The sequence below is a fragment of the Aplidium turbinatum genome, chromosome 6, assembly GCF_918807975.1.
Source record: "Aplidium turbinatum chromosome 6, kaAplTurb1.1, whole genome shotgun sequence".
Taxonomy (NCBI): Eukaryota; Metazoa; Chordata; class Ascidiacea; order Aplousobranchia; family Polyclinidae; genus Aplidium; species Aplidium turbinatum.
The window spans coordinates 12,627,803-12,655,039 of NC_137477.1; the positions used below are offsets into that span (position 1 = coordinate 12,627,803).

Consider the following 27,237-nt stretch of genomic DNA (forward strand, 5'->3'; position numbering starts at 1 on the left):
AGCCTGCAGTTCGTGCGACAATCTTTGAAACACAGAAAAACATATTTATTTGAAGAAAATTTGTTTCAAAAGAGTAACAAAACTGAAAGAAAAGACTTTACGACGCCTTGAAGGCTGCGGCCCAGGAGTTGCCTAGTAAATTAACCTGTTAGCCAACAACAAAAGAAAATCATAGGTCTTTCTTATATTTGGCGCCGATATAAGTTATATTTACAAATTCTTCAAAAATTCCAGTGATGGATGTAGGCCTACACCAGTAAAGACTCGTTTGCAAAATGCTTTATATTGATATTCATAGACGTTGATATTCAGCTTCGATTTCACAAACAACACATAATAAAATCGGTACAGACGGGTGTTGTCGAACGCTTGTGGTTCTTCGTCCTGCAGAGAATAAAGAATTAGAAAAATAGTTAATACCGGTAACTCTGTTAAATAACATGATATACGTTCTTCTGGTGCAAGCTAAGCTGAACTATCACAAGATGTAGCCATAAGGTAATAATCTGCTTTTATTCCGACGTTTCGTCAATCAGACAGGACTGACTTTTAAACCAGGTAGTGACTACCTGTCTCGCATGGCAAAACACAGGATCATGACAATGTATAATTTTTTATAAATAGTAGGAAAAGAGATGCCACCAATACGATTCATTACATGGGGTTTTTGATTTATAAACCAACTTTCAGAAAATATTCATTTTTGATAATCACTTTCAACTTTTACGATTGATCAATTTTATTTTATGATCTGAAGTTATGGCATGCATGCAGGGAGCTGATTTGTCCGGGCGTTAATATTTGAAATCTCTTTTGTGTTCATTAATGCAAGATTTAAGATCTTGTTTTGTTTGGCCAACACGACCTAAATTGCAATCACCACAAGATACTTGGTACACTAAACGTGAGATTTCGCTTTGTTTCAAAGGATCTTTTAAAGACAGTAAAAATTTACTTATGGTCAAGAAAGGTTCAAAACAACTTTTACACCAATTTCATTTAAGATACGCCGAATTTTTTAAAGCCTAAAGTTGTTCATCTCTTATTACTTTAAATTTTGACATTAAAAGAAAGCATTTTACGTCATCAGCTTACTTATACAAAATGTTCTTCTAAAACACTTGGAAATAAACAGTTGGCTTTCTCTCCAACTCACTTGGTGAAACAACTTGCTTTATTACATTTCCCAGTTCTCTTGATCTTTTCCCATGAAAACAGATCTACCACCTGAAACCCACTTGCAATGATTCATGCGGCATTCCAAGCATCTTTTCTTCTCTGTAGAAAGTCATGAACAATTAGTAAGTTACATGTTTAAAAAACATTCCATGCGTTTAGTTTTTGTCATAAACTAGCTCATGAAAATAGTTTTCTCTCATATCATGTAGTCTAAGTAAGTAAATAAGGCAGCTACCATTTTAAAATAGTTGGCCTACACAACCCGACAATTGCCTAAAATGGTCTTAAACGTTAATCGACTATACATTTTATAGTTTTGTACTGATGAATCCGTGAGATGGGTACCGTAAATCTGCTGATTGTTATGTTAGCCTTGTGCGAGTGCTTAGCCTTATGTTAGTCATGTCCAAAAACCTTCTGATTTTAGATTTATTTATTCTCAATTCTGCAACCGAAGAAATGATTCTGTCCGCGGAAGTGGCGAGTGGTCATTTTTATGCAATAAAAAGTGATTGATCTTTCTTTAGACTGCAGACTAAAGTTTTGGGATCAGGAAATAGGTCTTTCTTCATTCTACTGTAGATTTATATCACAAGGAATACCCTTCATTGTCAGAATTGAGATTAATTTTTCTTGGCTTTTACGTCCACAAGTTTAATTCCGGCTTCTTTAAAACAACTTTATAACAAAATCGAAGGCCCAAAGAAGTCTTAAAAATGACATGCCTAATGCTACGTTGCGTGTGAGCTTTTCTCCCGTCAAACCTGGTCATGATCTGATCATGTCCAATAAGTAAGTTCAAGTGTCTCATCAACAATAAATTGTGTTTTCTATTGTTTTTTTCCCGTTATTTAGTTCAGCTTTTTCAGTGATTTATCGCCGAAAGATTGCGACCTCATAGATGGCCCTGAAACAATTTTTTCAATGAAAGTGAGCTTAGAAAAGGTGGGAAGGACTGAACTATAGTAGGCTATATGCTACACATTCTCACGCAGCATTACAATAAAGACTTGTGACTTTGCGAACACTTTGATATTCACATTTCACAATTGTTACAGTATAGGCTACAACTGATATTACCATTTGTCATTTTGTGCCAATAATTAACAAGGACAATTTAGCGCTTTCCCTGTGAGTATCCATAGCATAGGAATTTCTTAAATTAGCATGGTTACAAATAGTTATTAAATTTAACCAGGTTTTGCATATACAGTATTGTTTTTCATGATAGTCAGAAATAAAACCAACTGAACTGAACTTACTTTACGTTATTTTGTTCATTTAATCAGTGAAGTTATTGTGGCTTTCAATAACCACAACTGAAAGCTTTTAATTTTTATCTCGTCTTACTTCTTTCTCTTCGTTGAGGTCTCTTTTTGTATTTTGCCAATTCAGAGCAGGTTTTAGTCTGTTTCTTTTTTTGACAAAATTTGCGACAATAGCGAGGCATCCACTTTGAATAACGACGCTTCCCCGTCACTGCTTTCGAATCGAACGTTCCCGAAGCTTGTGGACCTGGTTCAGCTTCTCGTCGTTGCAATACATCTAACAAATCTGCGATGGCGTCGATTGAATCATCCGTCTCATGATCATCATCCAAAGCAGATACTACGCAATTGTAATTTTTTATGTAAATTGATAAAATGTTTGATAACACAAAAATGAACCACTTAGAAAAACTATAAATCTTCTTCTTTGTCAGATAGTCGTTTTTAGTTTTGCATTTGCATATCAATAGTAGGATATAGTATGCATGGCTTGTTTTTTTAAACAATTTAAAAAAGGATGACTCATTCTGATTGAAATTCTAATATAGGTTATAGCCTACAATAAGTTGAGAAAATATGTTGAGATACGTTGATATAAAATATGTTGAAAATATATAATGCGAGATCCAGCACGGTAATATTTTATGGCAATAAGGTATTAATTATAGTCTATGAAAATGCAAACGAAATTTTAAAATCCTTTAATGTCTAGTCTAGATTATCGTACAGTTAATCGTACTTTTGTACCCTGATTTTATTGCGAACAATGTATTGAACGTCGGCTGCATAGCCGAGTGGTGAGAGCGCTGGAACGGCAATCGAAAGGGTGCCGGTTAGACACCGCTCATGAGCATACGGTTTTGTTTTTTTTTGCAGGACATTTAAAGGCATGCCTGAAGGTGGATGTGAAGATTGGCTCTCTTGCCCTCCCGTCCGCTTAATCTACGGTAAATCTTCAACCACCAGGTGTAAGACAAAGAATTGCGAACAATTTTATTTCTTTGGGTGTTGTGACCTGGCTAAATTGTTTCTACCTGTAGGCTACGTAAATCATTTCAATCGTGACGTTTGTATTTTTTTGCTTTCAATCTTTGTTGAATCTCTGCTATTTAATAATAGGTATCAAACTATCATTTTTATCTCTCACTGAAATAAAATGAGATTGAATATTTTACATGCAAAAATAATTCTATATTTTTATTGTTTTGCGGCCATAGAAGTTCGAAACCATGGAAAAAACACACTTTTCGAAAACAAGAACATTTTTTTATTTTCTCAGCAGAGTATTTGAATTAAAACTGCATATCTACATATCTTATTGCTGTTCAAACTATGTTTAAAAAAAACTTAAAGCCTTAAATTGTGACTTACTTTGATGAGAATAACTGAAGTAGCATAACAAGCAAAAGAGGAACAATAGAAGTCGCATTTTCTTCAAGGCAGTCAGTGTACCTGGTTTCTTGTGTCAATTTTCAAACTAGTTCAGACTGAGAAGATTTTCTTTCTTATAAGACCTCAACCAGCACCACGTTAGCTCAGCGTTTTCATGCATTGTTTTTTGTTTTTTTTCTTTTAAGCTGCCGCAAAATCCAATATACATTTTCTTCGTACGCAACAGTTTTGCGCGTTTAGCTCAGGGGTTCCCAACCTGGGGGCCATGGCTCTAATGCTATTTTTCAAATTTTTCAAAGGGGGGCACGGTGTAAAAAAAGTTGGGAACCCCTGGTTTAGCTTAACTATTTTCAGTACGACTTCGCATTTCTACAAACGCAAGTAAAGCAAAGATATTATTTATTGGTTGACTGTTGATTGAGTGTTTAATTATTATCATTCGATCAATTTAATTTTTAAGAACAACATCATAGCATATAGCCGAAGACCTGAGTTGAAGAACTACTAAGTTACTGTGAGGCCAGAATAAGAGTGTTGAGATAAAGGAAGTTAATGTTCTTTCAACGTTGTTTAATATTTTATTTCTGTGGGTGTGTGTTACTACCAGCGTGTGTTATAGCGAAATTAAGCTACTTTTTTAAATCAAACTTTACGCGGAGACAGCTGCAGGCATTGACCAACGTACAACACATTTTCATGGATCATTCAATTTCCACAAAATGTGACTAAGTAGTTCTACATCTTCAGGTCTTCAATTATGAAATTATAGAAGAAGAAAAAAGCATAACAGCAAAACATACAACAACGTAAAAAAAATGTTTGAAAACTAGTATAGTGGCAAAATAAAGTACCTTTTACCAAAATACACTACCGAGCATTCAGCTGTCAGTCAAACAAAGTGGTGGAAAAAGGAGGAAAACCTATTATAAAGGAAAGTAAAAATGCTGAGAAAGTAAAATCGCCATAGAATTTTTGTTTTATCGCAAGCTATAGACTTCTATTAACAAAAAAGAATGCATTGAATCCAGGATGGCTCAGTATGGAATCCTCAAGTCAATGCAGTTCTTTAGAAATTTACTTTATTGTCAATACAAAGAACAAAACCTTCAGAAATGCTTAAATGTTTCGGCACTAAATTCTCTTTGTTTTTAAGCAAGCCAATATCGCCACAACTCAAAAAGCCTGTACTTTCAATAGCGAAAGAAGCACAATTTTCAATGAAAAATAAACGGCTTGCCAAAAGTATTGTTCAAAGTAGCTTTAATGCATAAAACCAATTGGCATAGACTTCTTTTCAGCGTTCATTGTTCGCCTAAGTCTATTCTTTGTATATCCTAGCACCTAGATAGTTTATGCGGTAGCGTACGCAACAGAGGGGGGGGGAGGTTATAAGAACCCCCATTGAGATCCACATATGTATTTTGTAATGTTTTGTTTGTTTCATGGTTTAATTAATGCGCTTTCTTCTATTTTTGTTCCCCAATGCAACTTAATTATTGATAGTTTTGTGTAAATCGAGTTTAGTGAGCAGGTATTTTGTTGTGATGTGGCAATTACTGTATAGCCAAGAAGGAATCTGCGACGAGCAAAAAAGCTAAAAAGGATAACCTATAGTAGGTATCGAAACAAATTTGCTTGCTTTTGTTGTTTATAAGCCTAGTAGGATTGTTTGATGCAAAACTAGGTTATTGTTATGGACCAAAGCTAACCACCTGTTTGAATAACCAGTGGGGTTTTCGCTGTTGACTAACTTAATTTTGCGTAGGCTATAGCAACACTGTTTCCATTGTTTGTTGAGACAGCTCGCCAACACGGCCAACCTTAGTTTTATGTTGCAACGTTTTTAAACAAAATTTTGTTTCTCTTTGTGGAAAAACAGTTGTGTTATTACTTCATGAAGTAAAAAATGCGCGAACTTGCGTAAAAAGTGTTTATTTAAAATCTACTGACTACTTCACTTAGGAGTGTTTCTAACTAGACACTGTGTGTTAAAAAAAATATTTCGTTGATAACACCATCACAGTTTTGGTTTAGCTACTTTTTTTAATGGCCCTTATGTATTTTTGGGTGCTGAGTTGAAAAATCGAGTTAGTTTTTTCGTACCATCGTTACTTCATGGTTTCAGTTTCATTTATGTCTTCAACAGTTGATCTTGTCCTGCTTGATAACTATTGCTGGTTTGACGACAATGAGAATGATAATGCTACTGAGGTCGTAGTGGAATTGTTAGATGCAGCGTTTCTGGACGCACTTCATGCTTTGCAAGACGACAAGACAAAAACAGATGGGAGAGATTCGGAAAAAGTCGATAAAGCCGAATGGATACCTCGTCGATGTCGTAGATTTTGCCTACAAAAAAAAAACAAAGCAAAAGCTTGCAAATAACTGGTACAAAAATAGAAAGAATTTGAAACGCAAAGAAAGGGGTAAGACGAGAAAAAATAAAGTTTTAAGCCTACGGTTGTGGCCGTTCATTGGCAACAAGCAAATAACTTTTTGACAAGAAGTAGTCAATTTTGTAATTTGTAAATTATTGGCCTTCTACAACTTTTGTTACCTTCAACTTTTTATCACTTCTGAAAACGCTCTTGATCACTCACTACGACCAGTGTGTTTGGCAATGGTCTATTTATCTCATTCTTGCAAATGTATAGCAAATCTATTTGCTAATTCAATAGTTTTTGTTTGTTTTCCAGTCTTAAATTTTTTTGAAGATGTTACGACAATACCAAATTTTTTAAACTATCATGCTACTTCGGTATATTATCATCGTATTATTATACATCGTTTGTGTTTTGTCGCTTCTACTTTTTACTAGAGCTCTGCAAGTGGTATGTTGGCTTGTATTACTTTCACTGTGATGACTGATGGTCAGAAACAAAAAAATATTAAATTAAACTTATCAATGAAAGCAACCTGAATGCAATAGAAAGGTAGGCTGCATTATTTTCAGAATTTTTTAGAGTCGAAATCGGAGCCACAATTTTCATCCGACTCCACAAACCTAGGGTTTTTGACAAAATGCGCAACAAAAGCGAGGCATCCACTTCGAATAACGGCGCTTCTAAGCAGGGCCGGATTTACCAATAGGCTAGACAGGCTGAAGCCTAGGGCCTCAACGTCCAGGGGCCTCGAAATTCGGTTTCAAAGTTGTAATTCTTTTAAAAACTTGACCAGTTTAAACCCTACCTAAAGTATATATATATCAAGCTTTTCAGAGTAAAAATTCTATACAAAATTGGTTTGACAGACTTTCTAAGCGAAATTAGAGATGAGTTTGATCTGCAAGCAAAAGCAACCTTGCCGAATGCCGAATATTAACTATACAGAGCTGTCACTAGGAGACAAAGAAATGCACCTGACGCTTTAAGACAAGTGAATTCTATTCAAAGGAAAGGTTTGAAATTAATCCCTATATGCTCGACACGCTTGAAGCCAATTTAAGAAGAGCTAATGTGTACAGTGACATTGCAGAAATGTTCCTCTTTCTTGCTAATCTGAAAGCAACTAAGGTAGAAATTGTACGAAGCGTAGAACTTTTAAAGGAAGCGTATCCGGAAGATGTTGACCCGAAACTTGCTGATGAACTTCTACATTTTCATTTGTACGTGATACAAACACAAAACCAAGGGCTTGCCGGTACAGAAGAGCAATTTATTTCCTTGTCTCATGGAGATCTTTGTGAAATTAGGCTATACGCAAGGAAAAAATTAACACTGCCTTTCCTAACGCGGAAGCAATATTAAGACTGTTTCTAAGCTTAATGGTCACTAACCGATAGCTCAATTGGTTAGTGCGTCACTTCTGGAACGAAGAAGCTTCAAGATCAAGCGGTGCTGGTTCGACTCTCGGGGTGTGCGCTTGAGCAACGCACGTTAAGGACTGCTCTCCATTCAGCGGCACCTAGTGAATGGAATAATTCCCCGGCAACAAGACTTCAACAATCGGAAACTTTACTCTGTCAATCTCGGTGACCGGGCCGCGAAATTTTTTTTCCCACGAACTTTCTGTCTCATTAATTCTAGTCAGGGCCTCTGAGAGAAATTTTCACTAGGGGTACGAAGAGTTACTCCGGGCCCCCCTCTCAATCCGGGCCCCCTTTGTCTTGGGCAAAACGGTATGACTTTTGGTTAGGCGTACCACACATCATACAACATTTTACTGTTGATATCTGTGCGCAATAATAGTATCAGGCGGCAAAAAACTATTATTTAGTGTTTTGTGTTGTGCATATCATGTGATCTATCCCTCGCCAATTTATGTATCCTGCATTGAATTCGTGTGTCAGTTGTTTAAATGTTTATGGTGCTGATGAGAGGTGTTGCTTGTAGCCTACAGCTTTAATGTAAAATTTTCAAATTCATTTATTTATTACTCTTAGATGTAGCCTATAATTATTTCTGATGAGGACACTATGTGGTGTCGAAAACGTTGGATTTAAGCTTAGTAGTTTTTTTTCTTGTTTTTTTGTGTGTTTGATCAAAAATGTTAAATCCGTTAACGTTACTGAGTGTTACATGACCTCCCAGGGGCGCCGGAACGAGTTTTGACTGGGGGGGCAAGATTACGAAAAAAGGGCACCTTTGTTTTAAGATAAATATAGCGATAATGCTAATCTATCAGCTCACTATGTATTGAGTAATGATAGCCTACAAGTGTCCGGTATACAAAGAAGGGCATCATGCTATGTTATAATGATGTAACCTCCTGTCAAGCCTTAAAGCAGTCTGCGGCCATGGCCGCTAAGTAGACAGACAGGAAAATAACCCCCAGACAGGAAAATAACCAACTTTTATGATTTCATTTAGGGTGCTTTCAACAAGACATTTTTGCACGTAAAGCATTAAACCACCACTTTGGGTTCCTAATTTTCTGGCAATGCACTCAATTACCTTTCCGGGCCCTTTTGCTACATTACGGCCCCCCAGGACTAAAGAATAACAACTTTTATGCTTTAATTTAGTCGTTTAAAATGGTTTCAACCAAACATTTTTGCGCGTAAACTATAAAATCGCAATTGGGCCCCCCAACAAACACAGGCCAGGGCCCTCAAGGGTACGCCGTACCCTCCGTACCCCTCTCTCATAGGCCTTGATTCTAGTCACTCTAAAAGTAAGATTTTCCGAAAGTGTTTTGAGAGATTGGTTGATTCAGATTGCGAAATAGCTATTTGCCAATGAAATTCTGCAATGATAATAAAATATAAGCTTTCCCGAACCCTACTTTTTTTTGAAAAACTCTTGTGCACCGCAAAAATTAATTTAAAGAAAAAAAAAAGTTTGACTTCGAAGGGCGTCGAACCCTCGTTCTCACGAACACGAGGCAGAGGATGAAACCACTGAACCAACCGTGCCAACGAGAATATGTTGCATTCACACGGTTTTAATACAAACTTTTACCAAAATATGTAAATGAGACAGAAAGTAGGCTACGTGGGAAAACAAATTTTGCGACCGGGCCTGCGTCAGTGATTCAAGGCCTCTACAAGTATGCGAAACTGCCCGGATTAAGCTCTGCAAGAAGCTTTCCCAGTCCGAGGATAAAGATTCAATCAATCAAACTGCTCAGGAGAGAGATCTTTCTCAAGGCTCAAAAGCATCAAAAATAAATTGAGATCGACGATGTCTCAAGAAAGGTTGTCCGCGCTGAGCATTCCGTGCATTGAGAGTGACAAACTTAAACAGATCAATTTTGATGAACTTTTGCATGATTTCGCTTTGACCAAAGCTAGAAAAGAAATTTGGTAGCCTTGTCTTACTCTATTTGATGGCTGTAACTATTTCTTATGTCCTCGTAAATAAACTTTACAATTATTGTAACGGTTGTTTGATCAAAGAAATTAAAATTAAAAGCAAAACTGCCTAAGCTAGACTTTTATTCTATTAATTAAAAGTTTGCACCCATGAACGTGGAAAATGAAAAGAACGAAGAGTTTAATGCACTCATATTTTTAATATTAAGCAATGACATGTGATGTTGTTCAGAGAGAAATTCTAAGCTCAAAAATAGGGAGAGGCCTCACAAATGGAATAGCCTAGGGCCTCTCATGGTCTAAATCCGGCCCTGCTTCTAAGTCACTGCTTTCGAATCGAACGTTCCCGAAGCTCGTGGACCTGTTTTAGCTTCTCATGGTTGCAATACATCTAACCAATCTGCAATGGCGCCAATTGAATCATCCGTCTCATGATCATCATCCAAAGCAGCAGATGCTACGAAAATGTAATTACATACAGCCTACCTATAAAGGCATAATTAAATACAGGCTACCCGAAATTTCAAACATTTTTTAGCTTTCTGAAGAACGTTCATTATTTTAGCGGTGTTTTGTTTTGCTGGTCTATGAATGTTATTTGTACCGGGCCTAAAATAAATTTCTCAACGGATCTGTGTTATATTGTGGCAAATGGTTTGTGTTAAATTCACAACGAAATGAGATTGCTTCTTTTAAATGTTGAAAACAAGACAAAAAATTTATAGCGTCAAAAGAAAAGATTTTGAAGTACAATTACTTTCGCTCTGAACTTTGCTGGAATAAAGATTTAAAGAGTAATCATGACGGGTTGGGATACGTTCATCATTTCAGCTTAAAGATTTTTATTTGTGGGAGTCTTTATGTTTGTTCTTAAATTTCTCAGAGAGAGAAAGAAACCAAATACAGTAGTATAGGCAGAAATGATTACCAGATGGCTTTTTGCAGCCTTTTGCAATTGCTCTTGTTATGCCTATTCATTATGTAGGCTACTACTAAATTGTTCTAACACCATATTACTTAAAAGGTTATAATAGGCTAGAACATTTGGCCAAATTGAAACCCCTTTTAGGGAATGTATTCTTAATAAAGCACAATAGGTCTACCTTGTTGAAAATACAAAAATTGAAGTTATCACACTGCAAGAAAATTTTTTAAATCACAAGATTCTATTTGAAATAACAAATAATGTAGCCTACCGTATGGATGAAGACACACTTGTGTGTGCCAAAAGCTTTATGCGTACAACAATTTTAATTTATCAACTTAGTGTGATAGGCTATATATTTGTTTTATTCAAATTAGGTTACACGATATGAAACACACAAAAAAACATTATAACAGTTTAATTTCTTTCATCTTTTTGCATCTTTCATTTTGGTGCAGTAGTTTCCAAGTTTTTTTTTTGTTAGGACAGTTAAGATTCCATATATATTTACTGAGCCTCGGTAAACAAGAAAATAATTTTAGCATTTTCTTCAGCTTTTAGCGCTAATGAGAGTAAAGATAAAGGTGAGTCCCATACTTGAATCGAAGCATTGAGGGGTGGGAAGATAAGGTTCCCATTATACTAACCCTTTGGCACTAATGAGAGTAAGGTGGCTAGTTCCTTTCCCTTGGCCGGCTTTCCTTCAGCAACTACGCCCACCCAGTTTATTACACTCTGGGTGGAGGTGAGTGGTGTTTGTCAACAACTAGCAAATGCAACAACCAGCTAATGAGTAGGGTGGGCACTTTCTTTCTCTTGACCGCCTTTTCTTCAACAACTCTGCCCACTCAATGTTATTAGCCTACACCCTGGATAGAGGGGAACAGTGTTTTACAACAATTAGGGCCAGATGTCGAACCAGGTTTTCATTATTCGAAACCTAAAGCCTTAAACGCTGCGCTATCCTACCGCTTAAATCCCATCTTGTGTGATCAGGGACCACTTTTATAAAATTATCCAACCTATAAACCCCTAAATTTTGAGAGTGGCCCGAAGTAAAAACTACGCAAAATCACTCAAATATGAACCAAAATGATTTGAATATAAAATAGCGGAATTTTTATTGCTTCAATTTATTTTCAAAATTTTATCGCAGACCTCCTAATAACGTTCAGGAACAGATTGAGAACTACTCATCCACTTTATTATCAACTGGAAATGTTTGAATAGAAAGTTAGCCTGAACTGGTGTTCTATTCCAGGATACTGTTTTGTATTTGATAGCAGTAAAAAGTTAAGAGAATAAACTTGCTTCTAGATCATTGGTTCCCAACCTGGGGTCCGCGGACCCCTTGGGGGTCCGTGAGAAAGCATTTGGGGGCCCGTGATTACCTTGATGAATTTTGAAAAAAAAAACGAAAAGCGATCTTTTTACTTTCATTTCTCTCTTTAAATGCAAATGTGTCAAGCTCAAGCCCGCGAGAATAAACTGTACCGGCATGCATTGAAATAAATCTATGCTGCTGCCTACAGTGTGTACAACATTCACCTTAAACTACATCTACCACAACGCATACTTGGCAAAGCAAGCGATTGTTGTTTTGTTACCATTCATAACTACTTACCTTTGCGAGGCAGGATTCTCAAACCAAATATCGAAATCGCCTGGACGTTGCTGATGACATGCGTGTTGCATTGTCAAAAATTCAACCACAGTTCAGTCGTTTAGTTCAGGAAAGGAAATAACAGCCATCTCATTAAATTTGCTTACGTTGACAAAGTTTCGGCATGGCACTTTGGGTCCCCTTAATATTCAAATATTGCTGGCATTTCTTGAACAATTCATTCATTTTCTTATTTGAGCAACTGTTTAATCTGATATTTGCCGCAGGAGTCATAGCGGCAATGCAATATGACACAGTACAGTAGTTGAGTAGCATAATTATTACAATAGTCAATAGTATGTTAATTGAGTTTCAGGCAAAATTTAGGTAGGGGTCCGCAGAATTAATAATTTGTCTGAAGTAGTCCGTGACAACAAAAAGGTTGGGAACCACTGTTCTAGATGAAAATTGCAAGAATAAATCAATTGATTTTGAAATGCTTTAGGCAAAAGGTTATTTGAACCAGAAACGCGGTAAAATAGCCAACAGATAATTCCAAATGCGTAACAGAGCAGAATCTGGTAATAAATCCACGGTTAATACAACCACCGCTTATTACATCCAAAACTGGCAGATCCCGAGGTGGATGGATTGGTGGACTGCATTAACGAGCTTAACATGGCGCCATTTCAACCATCCCGAGAGATTTCCAAGCATTCCGGCATGTTATCATCCGGCAGTGTTACCAACAGCAATTTTTGAAAAAATCGACTTACACGATCTGAAACATGAAAAATCGTTAGATCACGATAGAAAGGACATAGTCACGCGCAACCTACTAAGAGATAAGCTAAGGTCTGAAGAAAAATGGAACTGAAATATACAATACAAAGGCACTAGCACATATTTGGATCGGCCTACTTACCGACAACTTCACTCTTGTAGCCATAATGAACAAACGGAATATAGAAAATGACACCAGAGAAAATAAATAATGTAACGTATAAGTATTGCATTTGTGGATCGTCAATGATTGGAGCAAGAACTAAACAGATAGAGCAGATCAACACAATTATCGGGATGAAAATAGGAACCTGAACAGAAAAAACACTATTAGTTAATGCTATATGGTACAGTATATGCAGTAGCATTGACAGAGACTCCAGGAGGTATCTTGGACCAGGTCGAGATAATTTTAGGCGCCGTAACATTTCCAAGAGGCCAGTGAACTTAAAAAAATCACCGCATATTCTTTGGATATAGTGTATTTTGGATAGAAGTGTCCTGATTTGGGTCCTGAGGTTCTCATTGGTAGACTTATACGCAGTGTCCAAATCATCCTCTCGACGGCTCTGGGTATATGAGTCCAATATGTAACTGACTTGTTTGTAGCACGAACAGTAAGAAATAGAAAAATGAACACCATTCTGTTAGCAAGCCTTCGGCACAACAAGCTCATCATTTGAATAAATGAGAAATCATTTTGCATAAGATTTTAAAGATATTTTTTCCTTCCAATGTAAAGACCGATAAGTTTGTGAGCATTATTTACTATCGCTAACAAATCAATATGTTTAAATTTTTCCATTTTTATCTTGATTTCAGCTTGGTTTTACAAAAAGCTTTGCTTAACTTCTCCAATTGTTTCACTCTTGTAGTCATTTTGAGGTTAAAAGTGTTGTTTCAGCTGCATAAGGCACCAACCTAGTTTATATTTAACATCTGTTTTGTTGACTATTTAAAACCTGCAAATTACAAACCTTCATAGGTCTCGGATGATTGGGAAGTTTGTACCGAAAATAAAGGAGTGCAGCGCACACGGCTCCATGGAAGATCCACATTGAAAAACTAAAATAATCTACCAAAGTGTCGAAATCGTTTGGTATAATCATCAAAGTTGCCACAAATCCCTAAACATACACAATCAGTTGTGATAAAATAATACCAAATAGTCAAAATAGTGATTACGCAGTCTTCACAAAAGTTTAGCTAAAAACCACAACAAAAGAATAAACCTGAAAGTTAGACTTTGAGATTTGAGTCTCATAAAAAAGTATTGCAAAATTAGCCTAATACTGTAGCCTAATGTCTGAAAATGAAACATTTTAATGACTAACTATTTGCTCAATAAGGTAAGTTTGAAAGTGTATGTAAATGACTTTGACAACAACGTTCTGGCTCGCTCATTGTCTGATGTTGTTTGTTTCAATTGCATCATTTTATTGCTAATGTTCATTCCGGCTGCAGAAATCGCTAAAACTTTTCAGAAGTTGTGAAGAAATGTTTATTTACAAAAACTCCTTTTTCGTATCTAAAATTTTTACATTTTTGTTGTTGTTTTTATTGAAAGGTGAGGTGTTTGAACTTTGAATAGCCCGCCAAAATATCTCAGTTCAATGCAGACCAATAACGTGCGACAGCGTTTTGCCAAGATATTTAGGCAGATGTTCAAAAGTGATAAGAAATTACCTTTCTTGTCTTTTCCTTTCTACATAACTCAAATGTTTCAAATATCGAATCCATAACTAAATACGGCAACTCGGTGACAAAGCTAGAAAGAAATTTTTAAGGGAGCAATAGCAACTGTTGGGGAGAGGCAAACATTTTAATATTTGAAAGAAAAAGTTTGTTAAAAAATACAGCTACTGAATGCATCCAAACGTTAAATAGACGTCATGTAATAGAATGTTATTAAACATTGTACTGTTATGGCATTAAAACTCATTTTTTGGGGAGGGAGGTAGGTGGACGTGATTGCTCTCCCAAGCCCTCTGTCGCTACGTTCCTGTGACAACCTTTCTGCGTTTTAAAAATAACTTACATTAGTACAAAGCATGCTGGATTACATACATTTAATAGCACAGCCGGAGTTGGGGTGTTTCTGTGGATGTGCAGCATTGCAAATAACTTTGCAATTTGCCCTTCTCTTGCAGCTACATGGTATATTCTTCCTGCTGTGAAGCAGGTCCCAAGACAGGTTCCAAATACGGACCAACAAACAATCACAGGTATAATCCACCCAAATCCACCCAACACCCGATTTGCAAAGGTCTGCAAAGAAATGTAAACACTCTACTAAAATTCAGAAAAGTGATAGCCTAGCCATCTGTCGATTTTGTTTTTCATTCATACGGTAGATTATGTGCACATAGCAACCGCCCATTACAAGACTTGATACAGCCTAGTAGAAGCAAGACATGATGCAATCGCAAATGATTTCATCCACAAAAGCACACGTATATCAAAGAGAACTTAATTGGATGGCTTGCCAAAGTAATCGTAAGCGCCGATTACTCAACAATATCTAGCTTAAAAATAAATAATCAGCCACAAGCCGAAACCTAAATAGGTTGTGTATTTTCAATTATTGCTACCCTTTTCAAGTGACAGTAAAACCTTTTAGACTTATTATAGTAAGATACAATGCCAAGCTTAATGAAGTCATTATTTTACTGTTATTGTGGTTAAATTAAACGGATATTTACATTTGGATAAAACATCAAAACTAACATTAAATTCCAACATGTATGAAAGTTAAAAGCTTTTATTTGTCGTTTGGTTAACTGATTACAGTTAATCACAATGTATTGGCCAATACAAAAATATTAAGTAGCACGGAAGATATAAATTGGACATCCATTTCAGCGAAAGTAGTCTTTTTTACAGTCTAAGCACTCCAAATTTTGTTGACTAGAATGAAATTAAAATATCTGCAATATAATTAATTCTCACACTTACTGCGGCCACGGCCGGAGAATCCAATAACTCTTGCATCGACATGCTTGTAAGGTAAGCTACATTTGTGAGCAAGTACAACCCAGTCACGAGAGCCATAACAATCATGGCAGCCCTTGGAAGATTTACCATGGGATTCTAATAACATCAGTAAAATGTTATCCAGTAGAGAAAACACAACTAAAATAGTTGATTAGTAAGCGCAATGCTATTCATTCTGTCAGCTTACAGACATACATATTTATGAGCATGCGTGTTTCCCGGTTTCGCTTCGAAACGAAACGAAATATTTTGAAATTTCGAAATGTTTTCAAAATATTTCTTTTTCGAACAGCCTTATAGTGACTAGGCGATGAAACCAAGAGAGAACTGAGCAAATGTGTTTGAAGCGATTTGGACAACTGCATTTTATTTAAAAATACAATTACAGACATTGCAATGTAAAAGCAGTCAACTAGTTACATTATTATTTAAAAATAAATAAAGTATCCTACGTTGTTAAATATTGCCGTCTGCATCAAAAGTAGTATTGCTCAAAATTAAAACCTCAAATATGAGAAACAATAAAGCAGTGTGAGTATTAAAAGTTGTGTACTTTGACTTCTTCGATAATGTAATTCATGTGACTCCAACCATCAAACGCCCACAATCCTTGATAGAAGGCTAGCGCCACCTCACGGACACCTGGTGTTTCTCCATCAAATGCATTCTGAAAGTGTTGAGTATGTCCTGCAGGTACAATAAAATTTGTAAACAACTATTTGCCTTTTTGATGGATGAGTAATGTTTTGAAATATACTTTATAATACTTCATGGACAAAAACCTCCCTACCTTGGCATAACATAACGATTCCTCCGACGATAATAATACACAAACCAATAATCTGTCCAAAGCTAAACAAGGTGACAAACTTTGTTGAGAGTCTGACGCTGGTTAAATTCACAAGCACAACAATCATAATCACTGCAACAGCTGTGCATTTTTGCAAGACTTCTGAACTTTCACCGCAATCAACTGAAATATAAGTGAATGAGCATTAAAATATTAAAAGTTGTACAGTAACAAAAGTAGACGACTTATTTCAATCAGTGTCGCTACAGCCCACAACAAGTAGGCTACAAAAAGACCACACAATTCATGCTAGCCTTGTAGGTTAATGCATACCTGGATATGCGGCCACTACGGAGTACTTAGCAAATGTCAAAGAAAGCAAAGCTAATGAAGATGGCCTTAAGACAGCTCCTGAGGTCCAAGCAAAAAAGAAAGCCGGCAAAGGCCCAAACGCTTCAAGCAAAATCGGAAATTCTCCTCCTGATTTAGGAATTATTGTTCCCACTTCCACATACGATAAAGCACCAAAAGTTGCCAAAACTCCGCAACCCAGCCAAATCTATAAATAAAAATTGTACTTTTAATGCAAATGCATTAACGAAAGTTGCTGAAAGTTATCACAAAAGAAGCAAAGCTAACTTCACTTAAAACTTGAAACATGTTGCGTATTGAACAGTTAGCTAGTGTCATTAAAACAAACTTGTGTATTAATGCAAAGTCAATCAACAGTGGTTCAACCTCTGCCTTTTTTGGATTAGCAACGTTCTTAAGAACAACCTTCCTTTCAACGGCACCTAGTGAATGGAATAACTTATGGGTAGCAACAACAAGTGAAAACGACCTTCGGTATTGGGATTCGTGTTAAAGATTTAAAAAACACCCAGGTTTGAGCTTACTAAACTATTTCTTTAGTCGATATACAGTAGGTTTATACAATCAATTAAATCTTTAGGTTTTTAAAGGTTTTTCCAGGTATTGAGAGTTTTTCTAGATACCGCGATAACTGCAAGTTACATCACAGCAAGTACAGTACAATATACTAATTACTATTGTAGCCTGCTATACGTGACTGTCATGGAGTGAAATATATACGGCGGTTGACACCATACGGATAGAATAAAATTATAGCGTGTTTGTTTATGGTAAGGTTCACTCTGCCATTCAATTGTTTTCCCACAAAATACATGTCATCGTTATTGGTTGTTGTACAACTTAAAACGTACGATGACGTATGATGTAAACTTGTACTGCTCTTTTTTAATATAGCCTAGTTTCCAATAGTATATTTCATCACCAAGACGTTAATCTCTAGTTGTATTTTACACCCCAGAAGCTTACCAGTAACCCTGCTCCAACTGATCCTGCATTCCTCATCACTCCTTTAGGGGAAACAAAGATCCCTGATCCGATCATTGATGCAAGCATCAAACTAACACCGGAAAGCAATGTCACTTCTCTTTTCCATTCCACTTTATTTGCTATCAAAGATGTAGAATTCCATGTCATGTAATATCGTGTATTAAAAGTTTTGAATATTGCATTTGCATACTTTGTAAGCAATAGCAATTGATCGAAAAATGGTTTGTATTAGAATGCATCTTTCTATTTAACATCAACCGCCAATATGGCAATCCTGTTGCCGTGCAAAATGAGGCCTAACATTTGGTTTCCAGTCCAGATGTTATTATTGCGACGTCCACGCTTGTAGTCCTGACGACAAATTTAAAAACAAAGTTTACGTTGAAAAAACGTAAGAAATATTTCTTAGCTCCTTTGATCCCGTTGCACAACACAATGTTCGCCTCAGCTCAACCTCACAGTAATATGAGCTTGTTTAATTGCGAGTGAATGTTTTCAAATTAAAAAAAAAATTTTGCTTTATTAACAATTTCCAGCTACCTTCAAGAAACTAGAGAAAGTTTGTCACACAAAGAATCTAAATCCCCCTCAATCTCCAAATGACCAAGTTAAAGACTCATATTGAACTTTCGTACACCAAACAGAAGGAACTAACTTTAATAACCCAAGGTATCTGAAGACACTGTCTTAAAAGCTGATTCGGAAGCATAACTGTAAAAATTTGGTAAATAAAGTAGATGAAAGAAGTAAAGAATTTGGAATGAACATGAAGGAAAAAAACAGAAACAATGGTAATCACAAAGAAAGTAAAATTCCAATTTGTCAAATTAAAAGGAATGTAATAACTATGTAATGTAATAACTAACTTCAGTCCGCCCCGATAGCTCAGTGGTTACGCGCCGGGCTCAAGATCACACGGCGCTGGTTCGACTCTCGGGGTGTGCGTTTGAGCAACGCATTTCAGGACTGCTCTCCATTCAGCGGCACCTAGTGAATGGAATAATTTCTCGGCAACAAGACTTCAACAATCGGAAAACTTCACTTTGCCAATCTCGGTAACCGGCCCAAGTGCCTCTACAAGTATGCGAACAAGTACCAGGAATAACCTATCAAGGCTTTGTCAGTGGGCTCAAGATCACGCGCCGGGCTCAAGATCACACGGCGCTGGTTCGACTCTCGGGGTGTGCGTTTGAGCAACGCATTTCAGGACTGCTCTCCATTCAGCGGCACCTAGTGAATGGAATAATTTCTCGGCAACAAGACTTCAACAATCGGAAAACTTCACTTTGCCAATCTCGGTAACCGGCCCAAGTGCCTCTACAAGTATGCGAACAAGTACCAGGAATAACCTATCAAGGCTTTGTCAGTCCGAGGATAAAGATTCAAAACCAACCAAAACCAACCAACCAACCAACTATAACGCAAGTAAAAAGTTTTCGATATGTTGGGACATTGCCTATTCTCGTATGCCACGGTTGGGACAACGTACTGGGACGAAAAAGATGATAAGGAGTTTAATATACGTATTGCTCAAGCAAAATCCGCTTTTCAGCAAATGAAATCAATATTGTGCAACAAGTAGCCTACATATCTTTCTCAATTAGATACAGAGTATTAAAGTGTTACATTTAGTCTAACCAACTTTTAGATATAATTCAGAAATCTAGACAATCACCAAAAGTAGGACTAAAAGAACAAACAGGTTTGAAAGGTGGGCAGTCCGAAAAATGTAGAGGATTTCCTGGACTGACATAAAAACCAACCAAAGTGTTTTAAATCAAGTTAATCAAACAAAAAATAAATTGAAGAATATCAAAGAAAAACAACTACAATTTCTAGGACACGTGCCGCGAAAAGGAAAATTATAACATCTCTCTCTCACAGGCAAAATTTAAAAAAAACGTGGATAAGGCAGACAAAGATTAATCTACTTTAACTTAAACCAACAAACCGACAAAACCAACACCGACATACACCTGATACACACAGCAAAAACCGAGAATCTTGGAAGCTTTTCATACAAGAGGCAGTCAATGCTTGCAATCAAGTACGACAATGAAAGAAAAAAGAACACCAAACAGAAAATTAACTAGACTACCCGGCACTATGCAAGTAAAAAGAAACTTTAACACCCCAGAAAACAAAAAAACTTGTCACAGTCTGTCTCTTAATTTATATCTTTTGAGATCAAACTCGTAAATCTAAAAACAAGTTTTAGGTAACCACTTCACTCAAGGAGAAAAATCGATCACTGTAAGGGTCTATGGCAAAAAATTTAGAATCACTGGGTTTATTTAGACAAAACGTTTGAATAACATAATGTATAGGCTACAGCAGGGGTTCTTAACCTTTTTTGTCTCGTTTACCCCTTGCCGAATGAAAAAAGAAAAATTTACCCCCACCGTTTTGGTGGCCCCTTGTGATGTCATCGTGTCCAGTCAACCATGCGAGGAAATGCAAAACATCCTTTTTTCTGGATTCATCTTGGCAAATATCAAAAACAAGCTGTTTATTTGCTGAAGACACGATTGTTCTTGACGGGGTCCTGTGAAAAATACTGTCTACTCAAATGTCCTAAATAACTATGATAAAAGCACACAAGAATGTTTAGCTTTTTTTTCTTTTATTAATAACTGACACCCAATTTCAACAGTCAATCAGTGAGACTTTTGTGCTTGTTTTCCACGAACAACATTGGAGATTCTTGAAACAGTCGTTGAAAGAGCTACTTGCATGTCGTCTTTGGGAACTAAGCGAGATCGATATTTTGTTTTAGTCAACAATGAAGAGAATCCTGCTTCACACAGATAAGTAGTTGGAAATAGTATAATGACTTCAATGCACGCTTAGTCAGCGTAGGAAACTCTTCGACTAATCCACACCAAAATTTGGAAAAGTCACCATTGCACGATAAGAATTTGGAACAAAGCGTTGTTGAACATTAAAGATCAATCAATTCATCTTTGCAAAGATCATCGTCAGCAATACTTTCTAACTTGGCTTCGAAGGGATGAGTTATCCAATGAGCAGTAGGCCTACTGTTAAAACTTTCACCTTCGAAGTAACCGTCAAAGTTCTTTAGGCGGCAAGGTGCTGGCATATTTCGACTTCGAGGTCAGAAATCTCGTTGCGACTTCTACTAACTTTCCAATCATCACATGTTGATTGGAAAGTTTTTTGTTGTTGCTTTTCCAATCATCAAATGTTGGAAACTTTACGTAAATTCCTTTTTGAACTCTTTTACTCCACAGATCTAATTTAGTCTGAAAGCCCTGAATTTTATCATGTATCTGTACATTTATAATGGTAACACTTTTTCATTGCAGTTGCATATTGAGCTGGTTCAAACTTGAAAAAATGTTTGTCAAGTAAGCCAATGCATCAATAAATTTATTTTCGCCAAAGTGCTTACTCAACGGAGATTTGCGTTCTCGAAGAAAAATCTCGATTTCACCATGTAGTTCGAAAATTCGAGACAAAACAAGACCCCTAGAGAGCCACCGAACTTCAGTGTGATAAGGGAGAACAGCATAAATTTGAATCAAAATCGAGTACAACAATACCAGTTCTTTAATAACTGAAAAAATGAAGTTTGCTTTAATTTATGATTCATTAAATCTACCCCCTCGGTAGATGAAATTTACCCCCAGGGGGTAAATTTACTCCCGGTTAAGAACCTCTGGGCTACAGAATGATAAGACTGCAACCTATGATATCAGACTATCATGGACGACAGTCGATATTTCTAGTTAAAAACGTTCAACTTACATTGTTGCTCGCTATCTTCAGAACTTTGGGTATCACTTTCAATAGAAAAAGCTCCTCCCCGTCTGCATTAAAATAAAATAAAAATTGAAACAATGAATTTAGTGAAGAATACAAAACATGAGTTTATTCCTTTTAAGGAAAGCCGTAGACCGTATCACGAAGTTCTCGTGGTGAATTGTGGCTGGTCATTGAGTCGGCTATCTTTTTTGCTTGTATTTCACATTAAAAATATGTCATTTGTATCTTAATGGGTGTTCAACATGCTCTTTTCAGCTACATTCATCCTCAACCCAAAGCTGACGTCACGCCAGTCGGATTACTGAGAATGTGCAAGGGGCAAGGTTGACACAAGTTCAGACTTGAAGTTCAAAATTTTGGAATGTAGTTGAATCGTGAATTCTCTTGCTTGATAACGGTAAGCCTCAGCTACTACAACTGTTTCTAGTGATCTCAATTATCAATAATTCGGAAGTATTTGAGATTAATTTCAAAATTTGTTAAAATGTTGGCTGAGTGAGCTACCTCAAAAACGAAAACCCAGAGCATAGAGTTAATTCACTAAAATTACTAAAATCATGCATGATAATTACGTTACAATATGATATTTCATGCAATTAAAATCTGTAACTTTTTTGCATAAATCAAAGCGTTTTTTTATTGGGATTAAAATAATTGAGCACATGTTTTTATTCAGAATAGTCGTATAAAAACGGAGTAAGCCAATTAAGAACTTCGTATGCAACTTTGAGAATATATCTCTGTTTCAGTTTGAAAAATTCAATGCAGTTTTCGGAAAATTCAACCAAACAAAATTCAAAAATTTAGACTTCCGGCAAATTCAACCGAACAATCTCAATGGCCAAGTATGTTATACTTTCAGTGCCTTCCCATTTTCTTCTTGTCCTGGCTAAATTATGATCTGGTCATATCAAAGACATTGAAATAGCACCAATTATAGCCTACTTTCTGGTGTGTGGCCGGTGAGAATACGTCGAGGTACTAAAGAGCTCATGTGTGTGATGTAAGCTGCATTGCAGGGGTGTCCGTGTGCTGAAGATGTGTTTCGTCCCTTGCGACCATTTAAAGCAGGGGTCGGCAACCTTTCTTCAGTCGCGGGCCAAAACAAAACTGCGCAGATGTCAACGGGCCGTACAAGTTTTCCATTTGCACTTCCGTTTTCTTTACTTTTCATAATATTGTTAAAATTGGCGTTCTTATCAGAGTATCTCCATATTTAGCTACTATAGGCTTATATAGATTAATATAAAGAAAATTAGTAACAATTGGTAACGAAAAACACCAAGTACTTTATTTATTGACAGCACAACATTAATGTGATATTTGATGTTGTTTCCTGCTAGAAAGTTTCTGAAGGTCAGGTGATAGGTTGGATGAGGCAAGAATCATAACATCTTGCAAGTGGTCATCAGTAAGTTGTGTTCTCAACTTGCCGTTAAATATACGGTTAATTGACTATTACTAACGCAACTCATGTAGCCTGCAACTAGCATGCAGTAAATAGGCTAATATAACCGGACTTCAAGGTGAAACTGCCAAGTACCTTGATGCTACCTTCTGCAAGCTTAAGCTAAATTTTGCCCCAAACCTAGTTTACTATAACAAAGCGACCCGTGATCGATAGGTCGCGGGTACAAAGGCGCTTTGTGATAATTTCCTATGCTTGGTGGATTCTAACAAGCAGCAAATTTTTCAAAGACAAGAATCACTTGTTGAAAAAAACGGAAAAATGGAACTGGGAGTAAATTATAACTCTAAAAAATAAAGTAATTTAAAAGTCTGGACCGGCTGTCACTAAAAAGGCCAATTCCTGCTTCCTAAGCTACACATATTTCTAAATTATCAACCTTCAAACAAACTAATTCTTAAAACTTCAAATCTATCAAACTATCTGTCAGGCCTGCAACGTCGCTCTCTCTAAAATGCAGTTCGCAGAGAAAGAATATCAAGGAAATTCAAAATGGCGACAATGCCCTAACTAAGCATTGTTGCGGCATAAGTACACAGGCTACGTGATTACAAGTGAGCGTTACGGATAAATATGGAAAAGTAAAAATTGCGAAAGTTTTACATAACATTTAGTAATCTTAATTCTGTTATGTAAAACCAAATGGCAGCATAAAATAATGGGATGTTCGTTTTGGCCCGCCAACTACAATTTGCAAAAATGCTGCGGGCCGGATAATTTTGCTTGGCGGGCCGGATCCGGCCCGCGGGCCGTAGGTTGCCGACCCCTGATTTAAAGCATGATTTTTTAAGTTATCTTACAAATTCAAGTTAAAAAAATACAAGTTGAAATTAAGCAGCATTTCAATACAATATAATTTTTTTAAGCGGTACTTTTTCATTTTGGTAAATTCACCAATTTGCTTCCCCAGAAAATGTGGTGTTTTGTTTTGTTTTAAGTGTTTTGTTTTCGCACCGGATTGATAGGCTAAACCTACTTTGCACAACTAGTTAGTGTTGTAACCAAAATACAACAAGAAAATGGAAACATGTAATGGTCAGCAAGCCTTCGCTGTTGTAGAGTGGCATGCAAGAAAGTGATAACATTGTTAACGTTCACCAAGCGGAAAATACTTCCTGTTGTCAGTAATACCCAGAAGCATCGTGACATGTTTATGTTTATGTAGGAAATATAGCAGGAAGCAAAGACACATCAAAACAAGAATAGAGACTAAACTTTAAGGTAGAAGTTGTTATTCGATTCCTGTCATTTGATATACTGTATAACCGTATTCATTTCAAAACACTTTTATTGGGCCTTTGGGAAATGCGGATAAAAAAGCCATAATATGGTAAGTCAACTGCCCAGGCGATGAGCATGAAGGCTGTGTGCCATTGCGTAAAGTTCCATATGTAGATTATGAATGCTACAATTTACTTCACGGACATAGTTAAAAATACGCAATACTTTCTGGATTAATGATCAGTGATCTTTCAGCGTAGTGCTGAATAAAAGGGTCAGCTAGCTTTACGAAGCAGTCGATACAACACGCGACAACTTTAGGCCAATAACTTACTTGACAATTGGTTGTTTTTTTACTTTGTCTTTCATCTCCTTTGATGAATTGTGTTATTGCGGTACGCAGAAGACTTTTACAAAAGAGTTAAAAATCCATCAGGATACATATGGTATCTAACCTTCGATTCATTGTAGGCCATCTTTTTGTTTGAAGAAAAAAGCAAAACATGCATATTATGAGAAATTATGTTGCAAGAGTGAGGAAACAATAGACAACAAATGGTTTTGTACAATTTTGCTTTAAAATGTCCAAAATTCTTGCTTATTTTACTCAGTCCGCTTTTTTGATTAGGGTTAGCACTGAACAACAAGAGCCCAATGGTGCTACAATGTTGTTCAGTGCTTAGAACTGAAGCAATGCAAGCAAGCACCGACCTACAGTCGAAAACATCGTGGCCAAATGGAAAAAGCGCCAGTACGACGCCCGAAAAGACATCCGATTGACACCGGTGTCAGAACAAATGGTCTTGTCTTGCCAATCTACGAAATGACAGGCTAAAATAAATGGGGGCCGCTGACTTGATGATCGTTTATTACCTTTCTGCGTTGCTTTCAGCAGTAAAAATAGAAAAAATAAAAATAAAAACTTGATAAATTTTTGCTTGGTGCAGTAATTGCAGGGGTCTGCTTTTACAGCTGCAACTACGTTTCTTAAATTTCTAGCTAGCAAAGTGTAAAAAAGACGTTTATAGTAATCTGAGTATGGACTTCTTTGACGGTAATTGTGCTAACCAGTAACCACCCCACATTTTCTCAATAAAGAGAGTAGGCTGCAATAAAAGTTGTGGGATAAGGTAGCCTAAATCAGCAAACCTTTTCACGAATTACAGTGGCACTTCACGTTTTACGTTTTTATCACAGACTATATTAGGCCATGCCACAGTAACCTACTGTAGAGTTTTTACTAGCCTTGATCTATAACAAGAGAAATACGCTCTTACTAACTTTATTTTTAACAAAAAAAAGCATAAAAATTAACAAAACGACTCGGTAGCCTACAAGCGTAGGCCTATGTTTGTTAAAAAGCACCGGTCTACACAATGTAAAAATAGTAGGCCTAATATCGGCCTACAACAAATACTTTTTCATACAACATCAAACATAGAAAGGGAGTGGTCCGGCCACTAAAACTTCTCTCGTTCTCCACGTTTTGAATAACCAGTCTTGTCTAGCACACTCCACTTGCAACTAAAAAAAATGTTTGTCCTATTTTTTCCCAGCATCGCGGCAGCATGATTAAGTTATTGCATGTTGTTGATATAAATTAATCATATCCGTAATGGAGTGGTAAGGCCTACTGTGCTGAATCTGAGTGTTTCGTTGGCATATAGCAAAGTATAAATTTAGGGATTAATGCACTGGGGTTTAGTGTCTTTGTTGCAACACTGACACTGTCTGCTTTGTAAAGAGCTGAGAGCAATACACACCGGAATGAATAGGCTTGAGGACAGCGCTAAACAAAACGCATTATTGTTGTTAGCTGTTGTGCGCATTCAGTAGATAAAATACACTCTTTAGTAGCCTTGTAACATGTACCATGTTTTCAATTAACAAATTTATTTTATGAGAACATTTAGCCGAAACTTACGAGAATTGCAATTTGCCAATGCTTTACAACTGTACAAATTCAAAACCTAAATGTCACGCTCATGGAATTTAGCTCACCACATCCGTATTTCTGAAGCGACATAACTGTGTAACCGTTTCGCTTTCATAATTCCCACCATATTACTGATAAAAAAGCACTATATTATGAAATAAGCGGGGAATTGAAAAATACTCGCAGACAGAAGAGACTTTCAATATAGAACAAACCTAACGACTCTACAACCAGGGGTGCCGGAAGCGGGGGGGAAGGAGGGGCGATTGCCCCCCTGCCTTAAAATTTTCTCTGGATGTGGGGGCAAGAAGGGCAATGGTGTCCTTTTTAGGTCATTTGAGCTACTGCACATTTTTCAATAATAACAATTTCTGCTATTCGCTATTAGCCTAATTACAATCTTTCATTTTTGCCTCAAAATAATATTCACACACAAAATTCTGTATCACAGTAGCATGATGCTCTTCCGTGCCGTTGTTGTTTGTACACCGGTATGTAGTTCTTGTATCATTACTCGATAATGAGCCATTGTGTAGGTCACAACTCACAAACATAATTTATTGCAATTCTACCACTCCTATGCAGCGCTTCCACTTTTGTGGTAATTACCACAATTGTGGAATTTTTATCATGCTTGTGGTAAAAATGTGGTAATGAAAAATTTGTGGTAATTTAGTGGTAATATGGAAATTTTGTGTGGAAATGTTGCCAAAATGTTGAAATTATAAATTTTGAACATTTGTCATAAAATACTATCATTAAATAAGAGCATTTGAACTAT

General features: G+C 36.6%; 2 protein-coding genes across 2 annotated transcripts; both read right to left on the minus strand.

The window, feature by feature from the left end:
* Positions 1-102: 102 nt before the first annotated feature.
* LOC145772791 (uncharacterized) lies at positions 103-4,051 on the minus strand. The gene is made up of 4 exons (XM_082584669.1): positions 3,819-4,051; positions 2,530-2,787; positions 1,157-1,278; positions 103-384 (listed from the first exon to the last, which is right to left on the minus strand). The coding sequence occupies exons 1-3, from the start codon at positions 3,874-3,876 to the stop codon at positions 1,178-1,180; spliced, it is 417 nt and encodes a 138-aa protein (XP_082440795.1). The 5' UTR covers positions 3,877-4,051; the 3' UTR covers positions 103-384; positions 1,157-1,177.
* Positions 4,052-11,633: 7,582 nt separating this feature from the next.
* On the minus strand, positions 11,634-18,147 carry LOC145772135 (b(0,+)-type amino acid transporter 1-like). Its single transcript, XM_082583974.1, has 9 exons — positions 18,025-18,147; positions 17,020-17,245; positions 16,687-16,869; positions 16,450-16,583; positions 15,858-15,992; positions 14,970-15,170; positions 13,880-14,029; positions 13,045-13,213; positions 11,634-12,900 (listed from the first exon to the last, which is right to left on the minus strand). The coding sequence occupies exons 1-9, from the start codon at positions 18,109-18,111 to the stop codon at positions 12,809-12,811; spliced, it is 1,377 nt and encodes a 458-aa protein (XP_082440100.1). The 5' UTR covers positions 18,112-18,147; the 3' UTR covers positions 11,634-12,808.
* Between the last annotated feature and the right edge of the window lie 9,090 nt (positions 18,148-27,237).

Excerpts from the sequence above, each read along its gene's own strand:
- LOC145772791 (XM_082584669.1), bottom strand. The coding sequence starts at position 3,876 with ATGCGACTTCTATTGTTCCTCTTTTGCTTGTTATGCTACTTCAGTTAT. Across the intron at positions 2,788-3,818 it reads CTTCAGTTATTCTCATCAAA|TATCTGCTTTGGATGATGAT; the intron begins GTAAGTCACAAT and ends ACAATTGCGTAG. Across the intron at positions 1,279-2,529 it reads ACCTCAACGAAGAGAAAGAA|AGAAGAAAAGATGCTTGGAA; the intron begins GTAAGACGAGAT and ends GACTTTCTACAG.
- LOC145772135 (XM_082583974.1), bottom strand. The coding sequence starts at position 18,111 with ATGCTTGCATCAATGATCGGATCAGGGATCTTTGTTTCCCCTAAAGGA. Across the intron at positions 16,584-16,686 it reads AATCGTTATGTTATGCCAAG|GACATACTCAACACTTTCAG; the intron begins GTAGGGAGGTTT and ends TTGTACCTGCAG. Across the intron at positions 12,901-13,044 it reads CTACAAGAGTGAAGTTGTCG|ATCGTGTAAGTCGATTTTTT; the intron begins GTAAGTAGGCCG and ends TTCATGTTTCAG.